A 27115-nucleotide genomic window follows, 5' to 3' on the forward strand; every position below is an offset into this window, starting at 1 on the left:
CTCTTTTTTATTATTCATCTTCAGAAGGATTTTGCTAAAACTTAATGGGGCTGCTTTGATTACAACAATGTCACTTCTTTATAATTCGTTGTAGTATCTGAAAAAAACATTTGCCTACTGCTGGAACAATTAGATATCTTAGCTTAAAATAGGCCTCACTTTTAGAATGACTAACAAAATCAGACTGTCATAAATCTCTGTGCCCTCTTATTTTCTTCAAGCAAAAATGGACTTCCCTTCCATTCTTTACACTGCTAGTTTTAATTTATTATTTTACCTCGCAGATTCAGTACCGAGTATATGTATGTAATTATGTTGTAGTCAAAAATTCTAGTTCTATAATGCCTAGCTCGTTTCTATCATCTGTTTTTGTTTGGTTGTTAGTATTGGAATAACACCATGAACAGCAAATGTTGATTAAGCGGAAAAAACATATAGATGCTCCGCAGCATATGCATTCACTAATGTTACTACCTGGGTGGTTTAGATCCTGTTGAAGAAAAAGAGCGTTATTTGCAATAAAAAAAATAGGTTTTGGCTAGCTGCCTTGTGCTGCCTAGGTCATTAAACTGGTGGGCTGAGTGTTTCTCTGTAGACATTTGAATTCCTGTGTTGAACCACTCACATCAGGCAAGAGACTGCAAAGCTGCATAACCCACCCAAACCACAACACGAAGAATTCAACACTCTCATTTCACAGGCTGGCCATAATGGTTATCTGAATGACTGAAGTTAATAAAAAGAGTAGCAGGCTTTGACCTTCCTGCTTTGATGTTTTGTAAGAGTCTTCACATTTCCTTGTGCCAGCAAAGTAAAGGGAGAAGAGGTGGGGGAGGCAGAGGAAGGATTTGATTTTAGCTTAGCCAGGCTTGGCGTTCTTTTGGTATGAGCTGGCATTCTGTGATCAGCTCAGGGTCACAGACAACAATTATTATTGTCATGTAAAAAAGCTTCCATTCAGAGGCCCTAGGCAAGCACTGGCCTCTCTTGGATTAGGAAGGAGGGGATTAAAATTAGAGGAGGGAACATGTGTCCCACACATTGCACAACAACTGCTTTCAAAAGTGAGGCCTTGTCTGCAAGGAGGTTGGTTAGTGTGATTCAGCATGATCTGAGACATCTGTAGCTTGAAGCTAAGTGTATGCCATTTGTTCTGGGAAGATCTGGAAGTTGTGGCGCTGTGTGCAAACCAAAATTGTACATAGTATAACCAGGATCCTCTGCAAGGCAAACAAAGCCTTATAGTACACTTCTGTTCATCTTTACTCAGAAGTGAGTCCTACTGTGTTGATAGGATTGCATTCTTAAATCACAAGCCTAAACACATGTACTTGAGTATTGAACCCAGTAAGTAGGACCTCTCAGCGAACATACTTAGGATCATGCTTTTGGTTGGGAATGCAATTATTCTGACTAATGTGCACTATAAAATGGATGAAAGACATTTTTTAATTGAATGTACATTCTGGTCAATATAAAAAAGGTAAAGGACCCCTGGATGGTTAAGTCCAGTCAAAAGGAACTGTGCGGTGCAGTGCTCATCTTGCTTCAGGCCAAGGGAGCCAAACAGCTTTCTAGGTCATGTGGCCAGCATGTCTAAACAGCTTCTGGCGCAATGGAACACGTGACAGAAACCAGAGCACACAGAACTGCTGTTTACCTTCCCACCGCAGCGGTACCTAATTATCTACTTGCACTGGTGTGCTTTCGAACTGCTAGGTTGGCAGAAGCTGGGACAGAGCAACGGGAGCTCACGTGGATTTGAACTGCCAACCTTCTGATCAGCAAGCCCAAGAGGCTCAGTGGTTTAGGTCACAGCACCACCCGCTCCCTGTCAATGTAGCATTTATAGACAAAAGAAATCCGTAACACATTTAAGTCAGTTGCGAAAACATCTTAAGTAGCATTCAAACCTGTCATCATTTGGAAATCTGGAATAGATTAGGTCCCAATTCTCTTCATCTATAGTAGATTCTAGAAATACCCACCCTGCGATCTGTGCTGAAAATGCAGAGGGTGCAATACAGATAACTAGCTTGCATCTGACTGAAAGTATTGGAATTTAAATGTTTGGGGTGTCTTGTTGCTGCAGCTGCTTAAACCCTGTTTATTTTGTCGACACTTTGTTTTCCTAACTTTCTTTGGACTGTGCTCACTGAAACTCAAGTACTGTACTATAATATTTGGATTATATTTTTTAAAAAAACAAAACAAAAGATAACTTATTTTCATGTATTATATTGATCTTGAACAAACAAAGGTATTACATTGTTCTGAAGAGTACAGTGTTGAATTAGAACAGGGAAGACCCAGGTTCAAATCCCAACTCAGCCATGAGGTTTAGTGGAAATTTACTGGTCACCTTCTTTCAAGCTAACCTACCTAACAGGATTCCTGCAAGAATAAAATGCATGAGGGAAAACATCCTTAGTAGGTTCTGTTCAGCTTTTCAGGGAGAATTGTTGTAATGAGCCTCTTCAAACACATGCAGAAGAAGGACCCTACCAGCAGATGTCAGTGTAATAAATAGCACAGCCAATCTAGGACTTTATTTCCAGGGGGGGGAATGTCAAAGAGGTTCCAATATTTATGATACTAGACATAACTTACTGTCTAATGTACAGAAGTGATGCTGCTAATACCACGAGAAGGGACTGTTCCAAGCAGCTTGCATACAATGGAACAGGTTCTGACCTGAGCTAAAAAACAGAACTTGCTAAAAAACACTTCCATGCCTACAATTTTGGGTATGTGTATGCAAAGGCAATGTAGACTATTGTAGTTCCCTTGTTGCTCAGATAAGTGAGGAAGCCTGGCCTATCTTGACATGGATGAGGAGTTTATTCCTGTCAAGAGGCTCCCTTGTAATATGGGTGGTTTCCCTGTAATTCTCTTCTTTGGCCAGAAGTAGTTGTTGGTGCATAAATTGAATCTTGGTTTGATGCTCTCAAACCCCAAGTTCAGGAATTTGTGGTCTTGACACCAGCAAAGGCATTGGGCACCACAGAACTCTACATCATATTAGGCACCTTTTGTTTATGTAAGAAATTGTGGTGTGTCGGCAAGCCCTCTTCTTTTATAATTGGTTGAGCTACTATGATGTCATGGAACAGAAATGGACATGCTGACTTTTGTGGTAAAAAGAGAGCTTAAGAGGTAAGTGAGGTAAGGACGGGGAGGGGCAGGAAAGAGTGGCTGAAATATTTATCACTTTATTTAAGAGTTTTGTATACCACCCTTTGCCACCAGGTCCTAGAGTAGTTAACATAAATAATGTAATAAAAACAAAGGTATAAAAGAACAGGTAGTGTGGCTGAGAAACACAAGGAAGTATTGTGGGATGGGATAAGTGGGCAAATGTATGTCAAAAACCAGCCAAGAGAGGAAGCATAGAATATGAGCCACGTTTCCATATTAAGAGGGAGTAAACACTGGGGTCCCCCAATTAACTTATTCATAAATTGTGAACTGGGTGAATGGACAACAGAATGGCAGATGAAGTGCAAAATGATGCAAACTGGGACTTCAGCATCCCACCACAAACTAATGAGCTGTAATTTGGAATGTTTATAGTTCTGATCACCCCACTGAGGGGAAGGCACAGAAATGGGCAACTGCCCAGGAAGATGGAGCACTGTGCCTATGAAGTAAGAGAGCTTGGAGGTTTTGAGTTAAGAAGAAAAGATGGCAGTGGTGGCTTGGCATAGCTAGGATTTTTTTTGGGGGGGGCAGGCTTTTTTGGGGGAGGGGGACAGGACCTCAGTTAAGTATTTTTATTGATTTGGGGGGCAGCTGTCCCCTCATGCTTACACCCGTGAATGGGAGACAGATGGGTATGTGATCATAGACAGAATGTAGAAAACTTTCTTTCAAATCCGTGGAGGGATCCAGTGATATGGATTGGTAGGAGGCACATGAAGGAACTGCACAACACATACGTAACTTATGGCTTTAATTTGCTAGAAGGTGCTGTGGTGCTCATGAGCATGAGCAAGGGTGAGGAATCGCAGACCTGAGGGTCAAATGTCGACATGGCGTCTTTCCCCAGACAGCCCCTCTTTACCTCCACCTCGTTACACCCCCCCTCACTGGCACTGCCTCACACCCTCCTCAAGTGCTTTTGCCAGGCTGGAATATGTCCCTGAACCTCTTGCTTGTCCAGAAGGAAGATGGAGAGATGATGTGATGTGCATTTAAACCTCATGGATTCTGTGGCACCCTTAATACATGCTGAGGGTCAGGGAACCGGAGAAAAGTCTCTCCATCATGCCCCTTCTTGAGGGTTTCCCCTGCTCATGGTTGGAGTAGAAAGCAGCAGGTGGATCTCTTGGTCACTGGCAACCTCTTAGCATAGGCGCCGCTTTCTGGATGCAGCCCCCCCCCCCCATCTTTGCTAGCTCTTGGTTGAGATCAGGGCCGGATTTAGGTTTGATGAGGCCCTTAGCTAGGTAATGGGGCCCTTTGTATGTCCAGCTGTCCTTTGTCAACAACAAATTTCGCTGTTTTTTGTGTTGAATATATGCTATTTGGTAATTTATGGACCTAATAGGTATCTAAAGCCATTTGCACGTAACAAAATACGTATTTTATCAACGTAATTGTTGAACTGAAATACAATTAAGAAGAAGTATATTAATAATGAAATACAAATAAGAAGAAGTATATATATTTTTGGGAGAGTGGGGCCCTAAGCTATAGCTTGTTTAGCTTATACGCAAATCCGGCACTGGGTGATGAGGGGGAACTCAAGGCCCGTGCTCCGCTAGGCACGGTGCGGCGCTAGGACCCCGCGTCCGCCGGACCGAGCGAGCGCGCCCTGGGAGGCGAGTCCTGCTCAGAACTTGCTGCCCCGGCAAGAGGAGGCAGCGGCAGCTTCTTTTCGCCTCAGCGCAGCGCAGCCGCGACCATGCGCGCCAGGTGAGCGGGGCGAAGCGGAGCGCGGGAATGCCGCTGGCCGCGGCTGGGCGGGCGGGAAGGCGGGCTCGGCTTGGCTCTATATAACCTGTTGCCCTTTCCCCGCAGGTGTCTCCCGCCACGGCTCCTGCTCGGGCTCTTTGTCTTGCTCGCTGCGCCCGCGTCGCCCCAGCGAGGTAAGGCGGCGAGGCGGCGAGGGCTGACCTCCTGCTGCCCCCCTGGCGGAAAGGACTCTGGGGCGCGCGGGGAAGCCTGTCCCTCCGCCGGTGCCTGGGGGGCGGAGGAGGACTCATCTCAGCCAGCCTGCAGGATGCGCGTCCCGAGGGGGCTTCCCGGGACTCTGCCCTCCGGCGTTGCGCCCCGAGGGGCTGTCAGCGCACAAAGGGCGCCCGGTGCCTCCCGGAGGTCCGGCGAGAAGTTCGCCGCCTGCTCCCATGGGGCGGCTGGGAAGTGGCCGCTCCGCCGCAGCCTCCCTTGGAGGCGCTCTTCCTCTTCCTCCTCCCCCTTTCCAGAACTTCCTAAAGTCCCTGATGGGGCGCATCATGCCGCTTTTTCGAGCGGCTTCAGGTTGCAGTTCCTAACCCGGTTTACCCGCAAGTAAATCCCATGGAAATAAATAAGGGCTTTGTTCTGAGTAGACATAGTGAGGTTCATGGGTGCCAACTTTAATATAATATTGGGGGGTGGGGAATAAACCCTACCCCCGCATAATTGATCACATGATAATCAATTTGAATGGTGCGGCCCATCAACTTTGGGGACTCCCGATCCCCCAAATATTTTATGGGGGGGGGGGCAGAAGGGACCTCGGCCCCTAGGAGTTGGCTCCGATGATTAGGTTCCACCTGGCTCCGTCCTGAATTTATATCCTAAATGGTTAGCCAAAAGTGCACCTGAGGTGCTGAAGCCAAACTTTTCTTGAGTCTACTGCTTGTGCTGGTGAATTAATACATCATAATAACACCTTAATATGCTATAGTAGACTGATGAATTATTTTCTTTCGGTGTGTCTAGAGAGAGGTGCTTGTGATGGTTAATTACTTAAGAGGCTCTGTTAGAATAAGGATTTAAGTTTCTCTTGGTGTAATATTCAACTGATTTTTTTTTTAAATGAAAGAAACTGCTTTGGTATAGAATACAAACGTTTTAAAAACTGTGGAGCAGAAAGAGCCTGCTTCTCTGGGATGCTTTACTCCGTGAAAAAGGTGTGTTCTGACTAACACTTACTGCACAGGGGCATGCCCTGCTTTGTATGGATTTTCAAGATTTAAAGGTGTTCCTCTCAGTCTTGCAAAACAAACACAACCTTGGCCAAATGTGGTTCTCTGCAGCAGAGTTAAGGATTTGCCCAGAATCTGCTTCCTACCAGGCTTGGAGAAGACACTTCGCCCCGCCTCCATATCATTCAAGTATGAAAATGTATTTTTTATGCAGTATGCTGATCATAAGTTTCCCTCTAATGCCTTCAATCAGAAAATAAGTATATTAATTAGTTTACATAATGGGTTTTAATGTATCTTAAGACAAAGGCATGAGAGTCTTGTTTAAAATGCCTTTTCTGCATTCCCAGTCTCTGTAATGTGAATTTAAAACTTATCTTGGTTAGATATTATGTACATTTTGACTTTGGAATTGGTTCTTTTCTGCTTTCTGTCTTGTATTACTAGCATTTGCAAGTGACACATTCCAGACTAAAAGGCATTCTTAGCATCACTTGTGAAACCCTAAGTCTTAGGAAGTGGCCCTGAGGCAATAGCTCATAAGATGCTTTGCTTGTGCAAGTTCCATTGAAATCCTAGTTAAAATTATCTCTGCAGAGGAGCTTCCTGTGTTTCAGCTCAATGCATAGCCAGAAGTAAAAGAAATGTAACTTGAAAAAGCCAACATATATGGTGATGGACAAATAAATTGCAGTGCCATTAGATACCCACTTATTCAGATTGCATAGGTGCTGCAGGCTCCCACCATCACCTTAGTCTGTTGGCAAACCAGCACAGCCTAAACTACAAATTTATGTGGACTTGGTGTGTGTTAACTGGGTATTGGATATGGTTCTGATTCTCCATGTAGATGTGCCATAAAACTGTTTAGAGTTGGGGACTCTGTAGGACTAATGTCCAAGGAAGAGTTGTCAGAATAAAGTACCGGTAAAAGGTTTTCTATGAATGTTTTAGGCTAGTTCCTATTTGTGCCACTTCTTATTTGTGATGCATGTTGTGTGCAAATGTGCATAGTGACCAATGCTGTTAGGTGATGGGATTCCTCCACCCTTTTTTGCAGCTGAAACCTGGCCATACACTGATAACTGGAAATCTAGATTTTAGACCTTTGACAGATGAAATGTGCAAGAAGCCATGAGAATATATTTGCTCTACAGCTGTGCAGCATAAGCTGAGAAAAGCTCAGGTGTCCTGGTTGCTAATTTAGTCCTAGAACTCTGCAGAGACACTTAGATATTGATAGCCTTTAAAAGTGTCAACCAAGGCTAATAAAAAGTGTTTGTACATTTTAGGGAAATAACCTCTGTATTGTTTTATCCACATAGGAGCTGGTCTGTAAACACTGATGAGAATGTAGTCCATGAAGTCAGTGAGACAACATGAATCTAAGTGTTTGCCAGGCAGGTGTTCTGAGGCACTTTTAAAATTTCTTTAAAATGCCTTTGGCTATTCATGAATCATGAGCTAATAAAACTCTTGTGTATCTGCACTATTGGTTAAACTATTAAATGTGAAACATTGTTTGGCTTTAAAGCTCTAGGGTGCTTAAGTGTGATCCACATGTACTGTCTTTGAGTGGAACCTTGAGTGACGCATTCTGTCAACAAATGCACACATTCCATTAGACCCTGCTTGTATTGACTGGTAGGGGGGAAGGGAAGGGAGACCTCTTTAACACTGCTTAATGGGAGCTTTAGGACTGTTTCATTCTCTGACTTCTAAAGGTAACATCTATTTGATTGAGCCGAAGCGAACATGTTAGGACAAGGAGAGGAAAGTTTGCAGAGGCCAGATGCAGTTTTCCCGCTCTCTTTCCTCCGCGTTTGCAATCTATCCAAGGAAGAAAAAGTGTTGAATGTCACATATTTGTATGGCAGGTTTCATTAATACAAATGATAAGCTCCTGGTGCTGACATTGTTGTGCAGCTGTTTTCTGCTGCATTGCCCTCCTTAGAGTTTAACAAGAAATCACCCCGGAGCTGAGCTGGTCAACTTTTAAGGGCACATCTCTTCAGGGCTGAAACCTTTCTGCTTTGGAAAGAAAACGTTCATATTAAGTTTCCCATTGGTTTGCAGAGAAGACACACATAAGGTCAGGGATGGGCATCCAGAGTCCAGATGTTCCTGGGCTCCCAATTTTCATCATCTCTAGCTGGCTGCGTTCAACAGCACCTGAAGGCTCAGAGGTTCATCAGCTCTGCTATATGTGGTTTCCATGACAGGTACCCTTTAATGCAGAGTGTTTTAATGGCTCCTTTGTATATAGTAAGTTCCACATGAGCCTCTTGAATTAAAACCAGCAACTTCATGGATGTATGCCCCGTTCACAATTCTAGATTACAATATGGAATTATTGGAGAGTATATAATGCAGATGAGAGTGTGCTTCCCCATTTTATATTACGCCAACTGTAGAAGTTACTTGCTGGTGAGCACTTTATTCATATCCTCTGGCATAACAGTGTGTGAATTGACTGTCAATATTCAACTTACAGAAGGAGGTTCTGTCTCTTAAGACAGTGTGCAAGAGAAAAGGTGTTAATATCAAATCAGTTGAAGAGAAAGGTTAGTGACCCTATGAACAAATCCTGGAGATGCTGCTTCTTTGTATGGTATACTATGGCAGTATTGCTGAATTTGGATCTAGTTATTATTATTATTATTATTAAATTTGTATACCATTCTTCATTCGAAGATCAAAGAACAGTTCACAATAGAAAAATGCAACATGAGAACACAAAATACAAAATGAAAACGAAACAAAACAAATTCCCCCTCCCACAAACACATTTAAAGGGCTATTGAATGTTAATCATCCCAAGGCCTGGTTATAAAGAAACATTTTTGCCTGGCTCCTAAAGCTATATAGTGAAGGTAGCAGCGAGCCTCCCTGGGGAGAGCATTCCACAAATGGGGAGCTACCACAGAAAAGGCCCTTTCTCTTGTTGCCCCCTCCAGACCACTCATGGAGGAGGCACATGAAGAAGGGCTTCAGATAATGATTGCAGGCTCCAGGTCAGTTCATATGTGGAGAGCCTGTCCTTGACTAAACTAATAGTGTTGAAAGGATTATCACCATCAAAGGTACTGACTGCATAGGCTGAAGTGATGTGAATAAGATCAGGTGAACCTTCTCTGCCCTTCTGTGGCATTGCCAGGAGGAGTTCAGCTATTTTCCTTAACAATGGTTTGTTGCTTCTGCAGACTGAAACATTGTGGTTAATGTTAACGATGGTTTGTTTAAAATGGGTAGGAAACTGAATCTGGACAGTAGGCTGGATTCAAAACTCTCAACCCTAGCAGCATACTTTGACAGATGGATGGACTTGCAATATAAGCAAAATGTCTGTGCTTTATTAGAATGTAAAAAAAAAGAACACCCACATTGGCTGCCATATTGAATTTTTGAACACCTAGGCCCTCCAAAAAGGCCCCTTCTTGTTCTCCACACATCCTCTCCAGCTGTCACTTCTAGTTCCACATTTTGTGTGAGTGAGACAGAGGTGGTGGGTGGGTGTAACTACTGCATAATTTGTTAGGGGCAGGGGCTTGTAGTGACATATGGGGAAGGGGATCTAAAGTGAGAAGGAGGACTGGGAAGTGGGGATGGAAATGGATGGAGTGATGGAAAGGAGAAAGGCTTCTGAAAGCTCTGGCCCCTGCCAGATTATCCCCAAGGGAATGGGGCCCTCAGTAGAAAAAGGTTCCCCTTAAATATGTGTGTTTGTGAGAGAGAGCGACATGGGACCTAGTATGGTTCACCAGTCAGTTCCATGTTGTTAATAACACCAGCATTTCATACCAGCAAGCAAGGAGAACTGTTTTAACAGAATGCATCTGTAATGAAAAGCATCACATGGAACTGAAATACAATCTAGATATGTTGCAGGAACAGAAAGAAGTAAAAATTTACCTAAATGAAAGTTTACCATTTACCTTTGGCTGATGTCACTTAATCAGCTTCAGTTGTCATCAGAGGAAAGCAGTGCCTTACATACAATTCCACCAACATTCTGCTTGATGTAATGTGGTATCTTCTGAAGCTTATATGTGTGCAATGTTTCAGACAAATTCTAGACTGATATGGTTCATGTGGGAATCAGATAATTATCTTAAAGTGCTCGATGGAGATCCATCACTAAACAAAGAAGGAGTTGTGGGTTAACTTGCACTTTTTGGACAAACAATGAGATAAAAAGGGAGCTTCATGTTTTGATGTCTGCATTGTAAAGTGCCCTGGGATCTCAGCTGATGAAGGGTGGCAAGATAAGAGCCTATCCAGATCAGTATACTGCTCAATACTGATCTGCTGAAAAATTGCCATGTAATTGAACTGTTTATGTTCTTCATATACTTTTTTATTATTATTAAAAGGGCATTGGATGTGAACATGTGCAGTGTTTGATAATCAATCTGCCTCCAAATGCACTTTTGGATTTACCTAAGGCATTGGCCACTGGTATCTTGTTTCTCAACAGGATAAAATTAAATTATCTTAAATGGCTCCTGAGAGATTTTGATGTGTGCAATATGAGCTGTGCTTTTGAAATGGTGACATTCTGATTGTTGTGCTTTATGCAGTCTCAAGATTCATGTAAAATCAATGAAAGAACCAGTATAGTTTCTTCTGTATTGCTGTGAAACTATGTGCAATTTGCATTGACAGTCCGCAGAAATATGCTCTGAATAGACTATAAAGGGCAGCTACAAAATGCCTGGTTGATGATGTAATGGTCACCTTGTCAGTAGACTGTTGTGTACATACACACAGAGTGACATTCCTTTTGCTGTTCTCCATGCATTGTACCTTTGTTCATATTTGTTTAATTATTACCAAATATGAAGGAGAAGATTGAAATGTAATTTAGTGGTGAAAGCCTAATTGTGTGGAGCTTTTCTGGGGTGCTATATTTTTTAAATAAGTTCTTGCACATCTTCTAATGCAGGGATGTGTTGTATTGAGCCCCCCTGTATTAACTAATTAGTAGACAACTATTCTGTTCCTACTCTTTAGTTCTTGCAGACAGTCCTGTGTTTTCCCTACTGTGGTCTCTCTCTGCCAGCAATGGGTTGTATCTAACAGTGTCTCTCAGCTGACAAAAGGCATTTTGATCCAGCAAAGGTTCCAACAGTGGAGCCAGAAGGGCAGAAACTTTTACTGCTTCCCCCCTACAGCCCCTCACCCCCCCCATCTGCTCCAGAGTGTTGGGAACAGGATGGGATTTTTGTGGGTTTTTTTTGGGGGGGGATGATTGCTAGAAGGAAGGGGAATGGGTGAAAATTGCCTCTCTCCCTGTTCCTCTGATGCAAGATGGTGCTGGAAAGCATATTCAGTGAATGGTAGGGAGCTATCCTTCAAGATTGGTTCATTGTGGATGTTGTGGACATGTACTTCCGGCTAGACATAATGGGCAAGAGTCAACTAATGAGTCTTGTCAGCGGAAGCCCTCTGTGCAAAGACTTCCACATGCACAAGAGAATTCTCTGTCCTCCAAACTAGCTCTGGGGAGAGTCAGAAGAACACTTGAAGAGTGCATGGTGGTGGGGAGGAGAGTGGGGATTGTTTTGTCTGGCATGCCAAAATGCCAAAATGAGGAGAGACATTGAATTCCTCCCATTGTCTCTGTCTGTGTGGGACTGTCTCATCTGGCTTTCTAATGTGGAACTGTTATTTCCACAAAGCAAAAGCACAGAGTACTAAACGGCTGTTTAGCGTTTTCAGCACTTGGAAAAGCACATGTGTGAAGATCAGAAATACCTCACATTCCTCATGCAAAGATTTTTTTATGTTAGTGTTACCTAGCAGGTTAATCCCTTCCAGTTGTATATCACCTGCATACTAGAAAGTGCAAACATGTACAAAATGATGCATGTTGGGGCAAAAAATCCTATCTTCACATATATACCGATAGGATCTGAACTGGTGGTAACTGACCAGGAAAGAGATCTTGTAGTGGATAGCTGAATGAAATGTTTACCCAGCATGTGGCAGCTGTGAGGAAAGTGAATTCCATGTTGGGAATAATTAGGAAAGGGAATGAAAATAAAACAGACAACATCACAATGTATTTATACTAATTTATGGTGCAACCACACTTGGAATACTGTAAATATTTATGATGGCTGTGCTTCCAAAAAAGAGCAACCAAAATAATTTTACTAAGAGGAAAAGGGAAATCTACAATTTTGGGGGCCTTTTAGTTTAGGAAAGGGAGGACATAATAAATATATATACAGTGATACCTCGGGTTACATACGCTTCAGGTTACATACACTTCAGGTTACAGACTTCTCTAACCCAGAAATAGTACCTCAGGTTAAGAACTTTGCTTCAGGATGAGAACAGAAATTGTGCTCTGGTGGCGCCGCAGCAGCAGGAGGCCCCATTAGCTAAAGTGGTGCTTCAGGTTAAGAACAGTTTCAGGTTAAGAACAGACCTCCAGAACGAATTAAGTTCTTAATTCGAGGTACCACTGTATATAGTATGGGGATAGTGGATAAGGAAAATACCCCTCTTTCCCCCATAATGCTAGAGCCCCATAATGCTAGAAGTTGAATGTTGGGAGGTTCTGGACAGACCAAAACAAAGTACTCCACACAGTGTGTAGTAAAACCATGCAATTTGCTTTTACAAGATGTAGTGATGACCACCAACTTGGCTGACTTTAAAAGGGGATTAGACAACTTTACAAGACTATAAATGGCTTTTAGTGATGATGGCGGTATATATTACCTTCCAGTAATCAGAGGTAGGATGGCTCTGAACACCAGTTTCTGGGGTTAATGGGAGGGAGAGTGCTATTGCTTGTGGGTTTCCAATAAGCACCTTGTTGCCCACTCTGAGAACAAGATGCTTTGTTAGTTAAACCAGCCACCCCCAATGTAGTGCCCTCCAGATGTTTTGGACTACATCCCAGCAAGCATGGCCAATGGTCAGGGATGATGGGAGTCATGGTTCAAAGCGTTTGTCATATAGACAAAAGGAGTTACTGCCATGTATGCTGCCTTGAGCTCATTGGAGGAGGAGTAAGATGCAAACACAAGAGTATAATATTTGAAATGATCCTACATTGAGTCTAGGAAGGTCAGGAACAAGTTATGCCTGAGTCAGGTGTGTTAATAATCATAACTTGATAGAAGAGGCTACCTTCTCACTTGCATCCCATTATAGATTCTGCAGTATTGTCCAAAAGCACCAATCTGGCATGTGACTCTTGTGCTTGTGGTGAATTCCATTATCAAACATAGGTTTTTACAACTATGCAGAAGGATTTCTGCACATTCTGCTGTCAAACAGATTGATGATTATGCTTGGAAGGCTATTCTGGGGGACAGAGGGCAGAATAAATGTAGAAGAGGGCATAAGTTCACAAGCTTTGAGAAATGCTTTAATGTCCATGCTGTGATGTTTGCAATGTTTGAATATTGGCATGGAAATCTGTGCAGAAATTGACAGGAACTTGTTGGCCTTTTAATTCCATGATTGGTTCCATGGAAAGTAAATACCTGACTTGTTATCTCCTCTCTCTGCTTATTACCACTGTGCTTTTTTCTTTATCTACAAGTGTTTCCTCCCTCAAGACATCCCGTCCCTTGAAGATTATGAGAATCTTCCATTGGGCTTTGTGGGAGGTAGTAGCACTAATCTGGGGAGGGAGGGATTTGTTCTATCCTTTGACATCGACATTAACTTTTTAAAGGATGCATGTGCACTGACTGTTCTGACTGTTCTGATGGCACAAATTAAAAGAAGTTAGCAAACTCCCATGTTATGTTCTCCTCTCCTAGATAGGTTGTTTTTGGCAGAAACAAGCAGCTTATTTTTATATTGGGCCAAAGAAATAACAGTTTGCTCTTTGATGTTCATGTTAGATTAATAACCTGGAACCTGACCTATAAATGAAGCTTGCCACTAATACGTATTGATACTTTTTCAGGTTTTAAAGTCACAGTTGATATGTTTGTATTGGTGTATATATACACATGGGTATATATGATAGCTACACCTTGCCCTGCGCCCTCTTTTTATGATTACTGCATTGTATGGAAGTTTAGGTTCTGCAAGTTCATCCTGTCTTGCTTGCATGGTGAAATTACGGTGTGGGAGCCTAGTTATCTGAAGTTTTTAGATGTTACTTTAGGTCCATATAATAAAGTTGTTCAGTATACCAGTTGAGAATAATGGATCTTGTCGTTTTAAAGAGATATCCTAGAATGGCAGGCTTGCTTCACAATGGGATAATCACATCACATGCCCAAAGCATGGAGGACATCTAATGGGCAAACCGTGGTCAAGGATGATTGGAATTGCCACATCTAGTCCAGCAACATCTAGAGGGCGAAATGTTTGGTTACTCTGGAATTGGGTATTAGTGTGACTTCATGGCCTAATACAAGAAGCAAGCAGTGTGTGCTGCAGGCTTTAGTAACCGACACTTTTGACAAATTGGTTTATGTTTGATAGATACAGCTGCCTATAAGAAGAGCCACTTTTGTTTGCTTTTACTGTGTCAGCCCTTCACCAAATAATTCTAGATCATAGTCTGCCTAGTTCTGTATTTAGAAGGCTTAACTATGATTTATGCATTTGCCTTTTCTTTGAAAACTCCCATGGTTCTTTCCCTGTAGCTGTCATAGCATATAAAAGAATTCTGAACTCCCTCTCTTGATTACAAAGTAGAGAGGAATCTTAACCAGATAACATTCCTAGCATCTCCCTCATCTCAGCCTTCCATACTATAAAATAATACCTGGTGAACTCCAAGCCCTAAATGTCTGTAGTGAGAGATAAAAGCAAGCTGCATGTGAAAATATAGGTAATAGGAAAAAGTGGTTCTAGCTTTCAGTATCTAAAGTCACATTACCTTGTTAGCTTGCTCTGGGACCGTTTGCCAACTGATACATAAATATCCATGCATTGTAATATATTTCTTTTACTTACCTTCCTGATTCCCACCCTCCCTCATGATTACATAGTATTCACCTCCTGTCCCTTTTCAGCTGTTTGGTTTGTAATTTTGCAAAGATTTCCAACAGCAGAGAATTTTGACTGGAAAATATTGGGAAGCAGGTAGTATTCATCTCCGAAAGTCCTCAGAGTACTGTCTATTTATAACATGGGTAGATAAAACTCCTGATTATGTAAAAGTAGCGAGCAACTTCTGAGAATCTGAGTGTTAATTTGGGCCTGGGGATGGGGTGGGGTAGGGAGATGTGCATTCTACCTGCTATCCAATTGTATCTAAGGAACTCCAGTTATACAATGTTTCTGGTAGTGGGGGAGCAGGCAGTGCTGGACCAGGATGCATCATTCTCCCTGCAGGAATGTTATCTCCTGCTCTGATGCGGCTGCCATTCTCTGCCCCTCCCTGCCCGGTGTCACTAGAGTGAGAATGGATCAAAATGAGTACCTGCACATTTTGGGTGGGGGAAGAATAGGTGGACTGCTGGAATGTAGCAGCAATGCATCCCACCTTTTGAAATGACCTGGATTACAATTGCAGTTAATGACAGAGGCGAAAAGGATGAGGTGGTTGGACAGTGTTCTCGAAGCTACCAGCATGAGTTTGACCAAACTGTGGGAGGCAGTGGAAGACAGGAGTGCCTGGCGTGCTCTGGTCCATGGGGTCACGAAGAGTCGGACACGACTAAATGACTAAACAACAAAAAGAATATGTATAATGGCAAAATGTTTTAGGCAGACAACAATTGCCTTACGATTTCTCTTTCCAACTATCCTCCTTTTTTCTATTTTTCCTAATAGAATTTTTCCTGATGTGCCTAAGACATCATAGATATGCTATGCATCCTTTACCATGCTTATTTCAAATGCAGGCATGCAGATTGGAAGAGGTTTTGTTTAACTGGTTAAAGTAGACAATTTTCTTTGAAATACAGTAATACATTTTGATCTGTTCTGTCAGTTGCTTTCAGTTTTCTTGCATTCTGTGCAAATACTTCAGGAACAGGACAGAAGTGAAGCTGAACAAACCTAAGAGGTACTTTAAAAGTGCTGACTTTCTGCTCAAACAAGCTTAAGGACCTGCTGGTTTAAGAGCTCAATAAAAGCTAACAAGCTCACTGGCCGTGTTTGCCAAACAAGGCAAAATGCTTAGTTTTATGGATCTCATATTCTCAAGTAGTAAGAAGGAAACAATCTTAGGGAAAGGGGCAGAGGAGCCATCTATTTAGGGCGAATAATGTACTAATACCGTGAATAGACACCTGATACGGACATTTGGAAAGCCTGTATATATTCTAGTATGTAATCAATTTTCTCAGCAGTAACTTGGGATTATTCTCACCATGTCTTAGGTGAAGCGAGAAGCATAGTATATGGATGTATAATCAGATAATATGGAAAGAACTGAGTGACTGGAGGGGGAACAGCTTCATTTTGGGCTTATGTCAAAACAAATCATTTTGGGTAATAAAGTGGCAAGTCACTTTTTATCATCTTAATGTAGGAGGCAATCACAACCACGCTTGTAGAATTCATGTCTGTGAGGCATGATATTAATCTATCCACAAGACAGATAGAAAGTTTTGACTAAACAGTGCAATCATAAACATATTAACACCAAAACAGTGGGTGGATATCAGCATCATGCTCTTCCAGTCATTCTGTCAGCACAAGCATTTCTCTTGCCAGAGAGAACGACCCCCCCAACTCCTCTCCCCATGCTGTTCTTGGGGTTCTCCCAATCCCCCTCCCCCACTGATTTGGTGTGGGTGAAGAAGGAGAACATGAGGCATCAGGTTAGTTGAATCCAGCCCAAAGTATTAAGAGGACTGGGTTTGCAGGACTTGTAGAAAAAAAGCTAGATTCTCAGAAGGTTTTTCTTCTTTTTCACTATCGGTTCCTGATGTAGCTGCTTATCATTTGCTTTTTTGCTTTTAAAAGGTACTGAGAATCACTTCACATGCAGCAAAGTCAGTGTGCGCTTGACTGAGAGTCTGAGACAACACTGAATTGAGTGAAATTGGTCCAGTATACCTGAAGGAGCGTCTCCACCCCCATCGTTCTGCCCGGACACTGAGGTCCAGTGCCAAGGGCTTTCTGGCGGTTCCCTAGCTGCGGGAAGCCAAGTTACAGGGAACCAGGCAGAGGGCCTTCTCGGTAGTGGCACCCGCCCTGTGGAACGCCCTCTCACCAGATGTCAAAGAGAACAACAACTACCAGACTTTTAGAAGACATCTGAAGGCAGCCCTCTTTAGGGAAGCTTTTAATGTTTAATAGACGATTGTATTTTAATATTCTGTTGGAAGCCGCCCAGAGTGGCTGGGGAAACCCAGCCAGATGGGCGGGGTATAAATAATAAATTATTATGATTTTGATTATTATGAAATCTTCAGCTGCCAGAGCTGAAAGGGTTGTGTGTTTCATGTGATCTAGGATCATGACTTTCATGCCACTTATATTGATGACCAAAATTACCTGTTTGTAGCAGCCAGATTCCCATGCAAGTCAGCTCCTGTTTTGATACATACAGTGACGTAGCTTCCTTGATCTGCTTCACCTGGCAGGGTGGGACTTCCCATTTGTTTTTGTACTGTCTATATTTGTTAATAGAAGGGATAAAGAGGTTATGGAAAACTCTTGCTAGATCAGAGCAAAGGCCCACCTAGTCTAGCATCCTGTTCTTGCGGTTGTCAGCCAGATGCCTAAGGGGCACCCAGCAAGGTGGCATTGAGACTTGCAGAATACTGGCTGAAGGCTGATTGAAGGGCATATGCTTAAAAACTTGATTTCCATTAAAATGCCTCAGTGGGAAGAACTCGGTCCATTTAGTAATTCATTCCTTTTCAGAAATTCCATTTTGGCAGCAGCTGGACATCCGTTTTAATAGTTGATGGCCAACCAGATCTGTCTGGCCATGAATCATGGGAAGACTTATCTTCTCCAAGATTAGGCAAATGTTGTGCAAATTTCAGGGAAGAATATAGGCCAATTACTGGCAAGGCAGCATTGAGAGAGGACAGACCTAATTGTAACCCTTTTTGGGGGGTGTAGAGGGGGGGGTAAGAGATATTATGAAACACTCTAGAAATAATGCACCAGACTAAAGTATTAGCACTTTTCAAACAATTACTTTATTCACATTATACTAAAATTCAGGGTCATCCAATGAGATTGATTATCAGTAGGTTCAGGACAGACAAAAGAATGAAGGGATGAAGCATACAAACTGGGCAGCTTGTGGGGGGGGGGAAAGAATTTTCACTAAGGTGCATTTTTTCCTCTGGATGTAGAATCTGAAACTTCCTGGTGGTGCAGAATCTGAGAATAGAAATGCATAGCCCAGGAGGATACTGGGACGGTGCTTATAGTGATCTAATGGAAAAGCAAATGTCTGATAAGCTGGAATGAATCTATGTGCAAATAAAACCAGGAGCAGCTGGTGTGGTGGGGGTGCCACAGAACCCCTCTCCTGACAGTGGCTTACCTGGTTGTGTTGGGGCAAGGCAGCAGTGAAGTTGGGACAGTGTGGGTGAGCCAGCTGGAGCTTAAGTGTCCCACCATGCTGAAAAAAACTCTTGGGCCTGCTCCACATGATACCAACAGAAGTTAACTGTGTGTCCGCTTCATGGTACTGTGAATGTGGCTGAAGCTAATCCTAACCACATTTGTTTGTTTTGCAAATCATCTTCTTCAAATGATGCACTGCATATTGAAGGCTCATCTGATGAATATTCTGCAAATGCCCCTACTTTTAAAAACCTGTGAAGCAGACCTCTCGACCATGTTGGAAATTAATTTTCTGAAACAGCACCTGGACATGATGGGGAAGAACTGACTCTTCCTTTATCCTGGATCGTGTGTGTGGCATGGCGCTGTTGGTGAATGCTATGCAATTTAGCCATTAGAGAGTTTAATATGCCACTTAATTTCTTCATCCTTTTCCCTCCCTTTTAAGTTTCTTTAACTGCCGTTTTTCCTGTGTGCACACCAAATTCTTTTTAGACTAATCTGTTTTTAATGGTTTAGGGGGATTACATTTTAAAGAGCAGTTTCAAAGGGTTTGTCTGTTCTTCTTTTAAAAAAAATTGAGAGCTTACCAAGAAAGGAATTACAATTGGCATTTCAAGAGAGTTCAAAGTGATAAGGGAGACATCTGTGATTAAACATTGGATACATATCAGTGGCCCAAAGCTGTGAGATTAATAAAAGGATTTAAATGATCCTTAAATATATCTGATGGCAAATATTTCCCCAAAATTATTTTAGTCATATCTTTTTATTCTCATTTTTATTCCATCCAATGGATTATCAACCCCTCTTTTGTGAGGGTGTGTGTGGGATACATGCAATATTTACTGCATGAAATATGTTTTGTTTAACTTGGAATATAGTAATTTCTTCTCATGCACACAGCTGCATACTTATGACAGAATCCCCTACCTTGCTAGCTATTGGCTAGATGTTTGTAGGTAGTAAGAATACTGCAGCATACTTGTTTATTACCTGGACTGGGTGGTCTGTGCATGACTGTGATGGTGATCCAGTTGTTGTGGTTCATATAGCCCATGGCTGAACAACTTTATATGGATGCCTAGATCTGGATGCTGCTTCTGGAGAGGTCTGCTGGAAACCCCCAACAACAACAACAAAAATACCGGTAACTAGTTGCACGCAAAAACTAGCCTTTTGAATGGAGTGTAGAATTACAAATTGAACTGTTGCTGCATATAGGCATATATCTATTCCAGAGGCAACTCCCCAAAAGAACTAGTTTAGGAGAGCAAAGAGGTAGCAAAGGCCATTATTACGGGAGCAAGGATTGTTATGCTCATTAAAAACAAATATGCTGTGACTGACAGCTGGGAGAGTAATGAGAGGAGTGTTGGCTACCCCTGGAATCATCCCTGACCTATTTCCACGATGTACTGCTGCTAAGCTTGTTCACCATTACTGATCCTCCTGCTAAGGAATTCCAGGATTCCCAGAAACACAATTTGAAAACCTTTGCTCTGATTTCTGCCATCGGGTTAGTGCAGGGCAGATTTCACCCTCATCTTACTATAATATTCTCTGGTATGAATGTGTGGGAAATTATTGGCTATTGGTTATTCCAACAGGCTTCTCAATTTCTTGGTGAAGCTGGTGCCCTTGGCATATTTTTGATAAGCTACCTTATGGGACAGCTGCTTATACTTGACTCTGGGTGTTCACGTTTGTAAATTGTAGCTGCTTGCATATTTTTTGTTTGTTTCTTGTGATTGTCAGAGTGGGTTCCCATCAACATAGGGGAGATTTAAGTTGTGCTAGTGACCAAAATACTTTTCTCCACTGTGGGAGAGAGATGGCTTCTGATCCTATTTGTGCAGCAGAGGGACAACACAGTGGCAGGTCCAGATTCCAATGCTAGTGACCCAGAAATAGTCTCCTTGTTGTACAGTATGACCCATGAGAACAAGGCTTGTGAAATTATTCTTAACGAGGATGACTCATAACATGAGCCCAAGAACAGAGACTGACCTTGGGATGGGAATGTGCAGAAATTGTGGTTAGAGGAACACTTCTTTTCTTTCTCGCTGCTAAAAGTGAAGCAGAGAGGCTCTGGAATTTCTGAAATGCATCCATGTAATGAGCCTAAATACAGTGAGGCTGCATCTTGTAGAGACCGTAGCCTTGTTCTTACAATCAAGCGGTTACTTTTGTGATAGCTCATTCCCACTTACCCTCATATCTCCTTTGGCAGAATTCTCAGTGTAATCGGCTCACAAATGCAACTGAAGTTCATCAAGGACTGTGCCGGAAGAGTAAAATGTGAATTGACTCTGAATGGAGGTTTGAAACTGGGCTTCCTACATCCAAGCCCAGGAGACCTCTTGGATTGGGACTATTCCAAGGAAATTGCTATTCCAGGGAAATTGTGGTCCAGTGTGAGTCATGCTCTTTCATTCTTGCAGCATTTTTATTGTAGCTGATGCTTCAAGGATGTGGGACTCAGGGGACTACTGCAGCATATGCAGCCTTTAAAATGAAGCCTTCCTTGTCCTATCTGGTGAGAGCATACATGCTGATCATTATTGGAACATGTTTGGATGTTCATTGTAAGAATCCTGTAGCAGAGGGCTACTTATGGCATCTAATTTAAAAAAGCATAGCTCTAGTCAAGTCAGTAAGAAATGTTAAATGGATTATGGAAAATGGTTAAGGGCTGCTATTTCCTCTATTTCTGGTGGCCTCAGTGATAACAACCGGTAGCTATGGGGTAGGGGGATTCTCTCAGCTTGAGCTGTGACCAAGCACGATGGAAGGTTTCTTTGCTCCTTTGCAGAATTTGAAATTCACCAGGCGAGGCACCAGGCACATTTTGCACCTGGGTATCAGCCACTTGTGACCAAGTGAAAATGCCTGGGCTCCAGAATGGTGTCTGATGTCTCCACCATCTGGAGGTGCATACCTGGGGATCCTTGGATCTTGACTGTTTTCACACACCAGCAACGCATCCTGTAGAATTGTGTTTTATCTACACAATCATAAGGAATTTCAGGAACCAAAAATATGTATTGAAAAATACAACTTTTGAGCTGTCTGGCCCAATAATGGCAGCTAGGCATTCCATTTTGACGACTGTTTCCCTAGTTTAAGGAGCCATTTGGCACCTAGCTTATATATCTGAGTTTCTAACACTGCTCCTGTGTTGTCTGCGGCCCTAAAAATATAGTGCCTCACACCTCTGCCCCAGTCTTTATGATGAGGTAGGGATAGGAGGCGTAATGGAACAGACTGTTAGATGATCTTCATGGTTAGTTCTAACTATGTAATCTATGGACAGTGCAGATTCAGTAACTAGGAAAATCTCCATTCTTTCTTGTTGAGAAATGCTCCCCAGAAATGCTTTTAAGAGCAAGGGGACAGCTGTGACATATTTAGAGACTAGAGGCAAGTATGCTGAAGTGTTTGCTGATTATCTCCTGAGTTTACCCAAAAATGCAAAGTGCATTGGGAATGCAAGCTGTACCCTTTATGTCATTATTCAGCTCTCAAGAAACACATTTAATTTACCTGGTATACTATCCCAGATGATTTCATGTTGCTATGTCTTCGAGGTTCATGAAGTTGCAGGAACTGGCAGCGAACTGACTGTTCTCATTTAGATTAAGTCTAGGAAAAGAAAGCATTCACTGTAGCAGGTAGTGAAAAAGGAAAGGTGTGCTGGAGGTATTAAGGAGTTTATATTTCACCCCAGGCATTTGAAGGACAAAGGCTGTGCTGTTCATGGACTATCTGGTGTCTCACCAGCTGCTAGAATCAACTCTTGTTGGATGCAGCTGCGTTCTTGGAATATTGCTTTCTGACTGCCCTGATCTGGCTATAGATTTTGTTGCCCCTGCCATAATAGAAGAAAGGCTAAAAGGTGCCATTGTGGCCTTGATAATTTTTAAGTAGAACTAATTCTAGGTATGTTTTGTCATCCATAACATGATAGGAACATACTGCCTTACACTGATTCATATGCTTGGTCCACTCAACTCAATATTGTCTATACTGACTGGCAGCTGCTCTTAGGGATTTAAGACAGGAGCCATTCCCAGCCCTACCTGGAGATGCTAAGGTTGAAACCTGGGGCTATCTGTATGCAAAGCAGAAGCTTTACCACCGAGTTACGGTCTTTCCTACCAGCCCATTGAAAAGTCACTGTTTTGAAATGCATTTAATCTTTTTCTCCCCACCCCTCCGCAACTTGTCTAGCCCATTCTCAACTTTGCAGAGTAGTATACTCAAAACAGATGAGCCCAGTGACGTTAATAATTCTCTTGAAGAATATGGAATTTGCCCCTGGAATCCCCCCTTAGTAGTGCTTGGGTAACGCTAATATTTTCACAGGTCAACGGAAGATTTAGCCCAGCATTCTGTATGTAGCCACATCATTCTCAGATCTTTAACAAAACCATTGTTCTACTCATACAAAATACTTTCTATACCCATGTAAAAGAAGTCCAAGACACATTCCTGGTAAATTTATTGATCAAAAATGGCTTCTTTCCTGCACCATTGGGTATGTAAAGCAACTGAAACAGATAAGTAGCAATTCTGTTAGCAAAAACTGCAGATTCAAATGACTTAATGCCCGCTTAAACATCCACATGCTTAACAGTATTTCCTAAAACATCCCTATTGTTTGTCTTCTAAATTGCCAACGACTACTTGATTCATAGCTGTCAAATGTAGGCTTTTATTAGGCTGTTTCCACTGTCTGTTGCAGCGATGAGAAACCTGTGGCCCTCCAGATATTGTTGGATTCCAATTTCTATCAACCCCAACCAGCATCACCAGTGGTCAGAGATAGTTGGAACAACATCTGATTGGCCATGCCTGATCTGTTACCTATACCACCACACATACTCGATGAGCAAAATTTAAACAAATATCAAATGTAATAAAGAAAACACATAGTGCATCCTGTTTGTTTTACAGAACAAACTTCCACATGCACTTCATTGGTAGGTGGGGAAGATAAAATATCAGCATTCAGAGTATTACAGGTTGCTATGCTGAAGCATAGAGCCCAAAAGTAAACTGGGGGCCACACACAAGTAACAATATGTCTGACAGACAGAATGTCAATAGGTGGAACTTCTCCATAATTGTATTCCATAGTGTAAAAGGTTTACCCTGTTTAATTTGTGCCAGCCATACAGATGTTAAAAGCACAAGGCATCATCCAACTGTTGCTGTCATCATGGTGTAAAACATACAGATAATAGTTATTGTTCCCTTTTGAATAAAAATGTAGGAGATCCTCATCACTGATTCCCTGGAACATGCCTGGTGGCACCTTGTCATAAAAACTACATGAAGGGAAAGCTTGAATAGGTCTTGATAAAGAACCTGAGGAGTAGGTATCTCAGGTGAAATACAATTTTCCCCTTGGCTTTTTGTTCCTTCATGATGCAAGGGCTTTCTGGAATAAGAAGCAGACCTTGCTCTCCTGGCCCATAAGACAAAGTGGCCCTTTCTTGTAGGGTTCCTCTCTCCTCTTTAAATAGGGTATCCTAGAAATCGGGTATCCTGGACCTTCAACAACTAACAAACAAGCAGGTATTCAGAGGTTGAAGCATTTCTCATTACTGCATCTCATGTCCATGAAAAAGCTTCATAAACTAATTTTCATCTCATTATGCAACTGTTAAAGGCATTGGAGCCCTGTCAGGGAAAACGCTGACAACATTGTTAATCAGGTGTCTGATAATGCTTGAAGGAAAGTGCCTCTAAATACAGATCATATGACTTTACTTAGTTCTGAGGCAAGAGGTTTCAAATTATTAATTAGCGATCATTGTCACCGTATGTTAAGTCCACTGACATGGTAGCCAAACTCTGTGTTTTTTTAGGATTATGCAAAAGGAGATAATTTCCCCAGGAAATGCAGATAAGGGCACAAAGCAGATATTCACCTTCCAGAACCATTTTGTCCAAAGTTTAACAGTGCATTTATTTATTTAGTCGCAGGTGGCAGGGAAAAGTGTAGTGTGTGTGTGCATGCACTTAAGGAAACTGTGGGCAAATGGTTTAGTTTTAAGTGGAATTTTATCCGAAATGTATCCTTTAAAAGCACTTGTGATATGTCCGTCACTCACTGAAAATAAGCATATGGAGAAGATTTAATTGCTTATTTATACCTTGCTTTCATTTTATCCTCAGGTTATGAATCAAGGACATCATGATTTGTACCTCTTCCAGTGAATCTCAAGGCCAAACTAGATATGACCTTAATTGTGCGAATGTGATGAATGTCCATGTTTCTTGTTACATAAATAGCAGCCAAGGGGAAGGTTACAAGCAGACTAGGGACCGTAGAAAAGGAGGGGGAGTTTAGCACTCTCTTCTAGCCATGGCCAATGGGAACTTCCCTTGAAATGCAAATAACAGCTTCAGAGAAGGAAATTTTGTGTGAACAGTGGTAGAGAGAGAGAGAGAGAGAGAGAGAGTTGAATTATCTCTCCCCAGCCTCATGGTCCCAAGTCTACTCAGTCTTCCTCATGGTTGCTAGTTACATAATAAGAACATGCCCATTAAATGCATCCATGTAATTAATGCCATGCCACTTTCAAGAGAGATGTTTCAAATGTTGGTTCTAGCCAGTTTACAAGATGGGTCTGGAGCATTTTCCTGTTAGAATTATAGTGTGAAGTGACCCTGAATTTCCCCCTCCGACTATTCATTGGTTGAAATCCAGAATAATCAAAAGGGCTTGACCTCGTTGTGCTACTTGATCAAAGTATTCACTTGGAGATACAGTGGTACCTTGGTTTGCATACGTCTTGGTTTGCATATGTTTTGGATTACGAACACGTCAAACCCGGAAGTGCGTGTCCCGGTTTGCAATCTTTTTTTAGATTACAACCCATTTTTTTGGGATTACGAACAAAAATTTTTTGGAAGCCCCATTGGTGAAAGCAACAGTCCTCTGGAACGGATTATGGTTGTAAACCAAGGTACCACTGTATTCAAAAGACAGCTGGGAACAACTCTAGGCCCAGGCACTGATCCCAGAGTGCCACTGCAACATTCTTTGGCTTTGAGGATACCTGTCTTCCTTCTGGCTACCCATATATCTTTTGGGAAGTCTGTTGTATCTGAGATTTGACAAGTCCATATGGACAGCACAGGAATTCTTGATTGTATACTATAGCCTCAGTTGTTTTTCCATGCCCCAGTTACTCTGCACTCCCCATCATAAATAGCCAGTATGTGGCATAGAGTCATGCCTGCACCACACTGACTGAAATACGGTACATGCAGTGGAAGGCTGTACTAAGGATCCCATTTAAGGTGGCAGCGGTGATGGTCAGAACCTCCCAGTGCCATCCAGCACTTATTGCTAGGTTTGCAGAGCCAGCCCAATACATTTTGGCACCTGAGGCAAAACACAAAATGCCCCCAGGCGCCAAGGAAGAAGGGGTGAGTGAGTGAAGATCTACATCAGGAACAAGGGGGTGGGGAGGAGGAATAAACTCAGACTTACCTGATGGTTGAAGTTTAAATAAAAAACCATTATGGGGCCCACTGGATCACGCTGGGTGGGTACATAGCCCAGGAGATCCCAGAGGGCAGCCCCCCCACCTCTTCCCTGGGGGGGTCAAGAAATGGAATTGGGGGCAGGCAGCAGTAGAGGCAGCTGATCTGGCTTCCAAGGCGTGTGTGGCAGCAGCGGTGGGTGATGTATTCCTTGGAGGCTGGATCTGCTGCCCTTGTAAATCCTGCCGCCCGAGGCAGTTGTCTCATTGGTGGGTCGGCCCTGAGACTTTGACAACCTGAACTTTCTCCTTCTAAACACATACAGTATTGTGATCCAGGACTTCCATTCTAAAACAAGCATCAGCCGTCGAGTTCTTTATTCCATATTGGATGAACTGTCTTCTTCCACCATTAGTCAGCTTTCACTTTATATGGCTATCCAACCTTTCCAAGCCACAGCGTAGGGTGTAGCCCAGCAGGATTTACTGTTAGCCTCTGATATGCTGAAGTTCTGAGTTGTGCTGAAAAGGCAGAAAGTCCAGCCCCTGATCCAAGGATGACTGAAATTGAAAGTACGTAGTTATTTTCAAACTACACAACGTACCCGATTTTAAGTTCTTGGGGCTGCTTGTGTGTGTAAATAAATGTAATATACTAAAGAAGTAGCAATACATGAAAGTTAGGAATGAGAAACTACAAGCCAACGTTATCTTTTCTTGCCCTTTTTTAGTCACATTGATTTTTTTTAAAAAAGTTAATGAAAATGTCAGGGGGAGGCGATTTCCACCACCACCCCGGCAGCACTGGAGGTAATAATCTTCTTTCAGTTCTTTCTTTGCTAATTGAAGAGTTGACATTATCCCCTTCAGTGAAAGAACCCTTTGTTAGAGTTGGTTGCTGGGCAAATCAAAATCTTGGCAGCCGGACTGCAAGGCCTGAAATTCTTCTTTGCACATCACTTTCCTAAAACAGGTAGAGTTTAATGGCCTTTTTAGATGCAAGGCTGCCTC

General features: G+C 42.4%; 1 protein-coding gene across 1 annotated transcript in view; it reads left to right on the forward strand.

Annotated features, from left to right (window-relative positions):
• The first annotated feature begins 4776 nt into the window (after positions 1 to 4776).
• The window catches only part of COL18A1 (collagen type XVIII alpha 1 chain), a 145138-nt gene continuing 122799 nt past the window's right edge, over positions 4777 to 27115 (forward strand). Inside the window, exons 1-2 of the mRNA XM_083416348.1 lie at positions 4777 to 4917; positions 5023 to 5090. Of these exons, the coding sequence (XP_083272474.1) occupies positions 4907 to 4917; positions 5023 to 5090 (79 nt within the window). The 5' untranslated portion in view covers positions 4777 to 4906. The remainder of the gene's footprint in view (positions 4918 to 5022; positions 5091 to 27115) is intronic.

This window comes from Podarcis tiliguerta, assembly GCF_965153285.1.
Source record: "Podarcis tiliguerta genome assembly, chromosome: 1".
In the NCBI taxonomy this organism is placed as follows: Eukaryota; Metazoa; Chordata; class Lepidosauria; order Squamata; family Lacertidae; genus Podarcis; species Podarcis tiliguerta.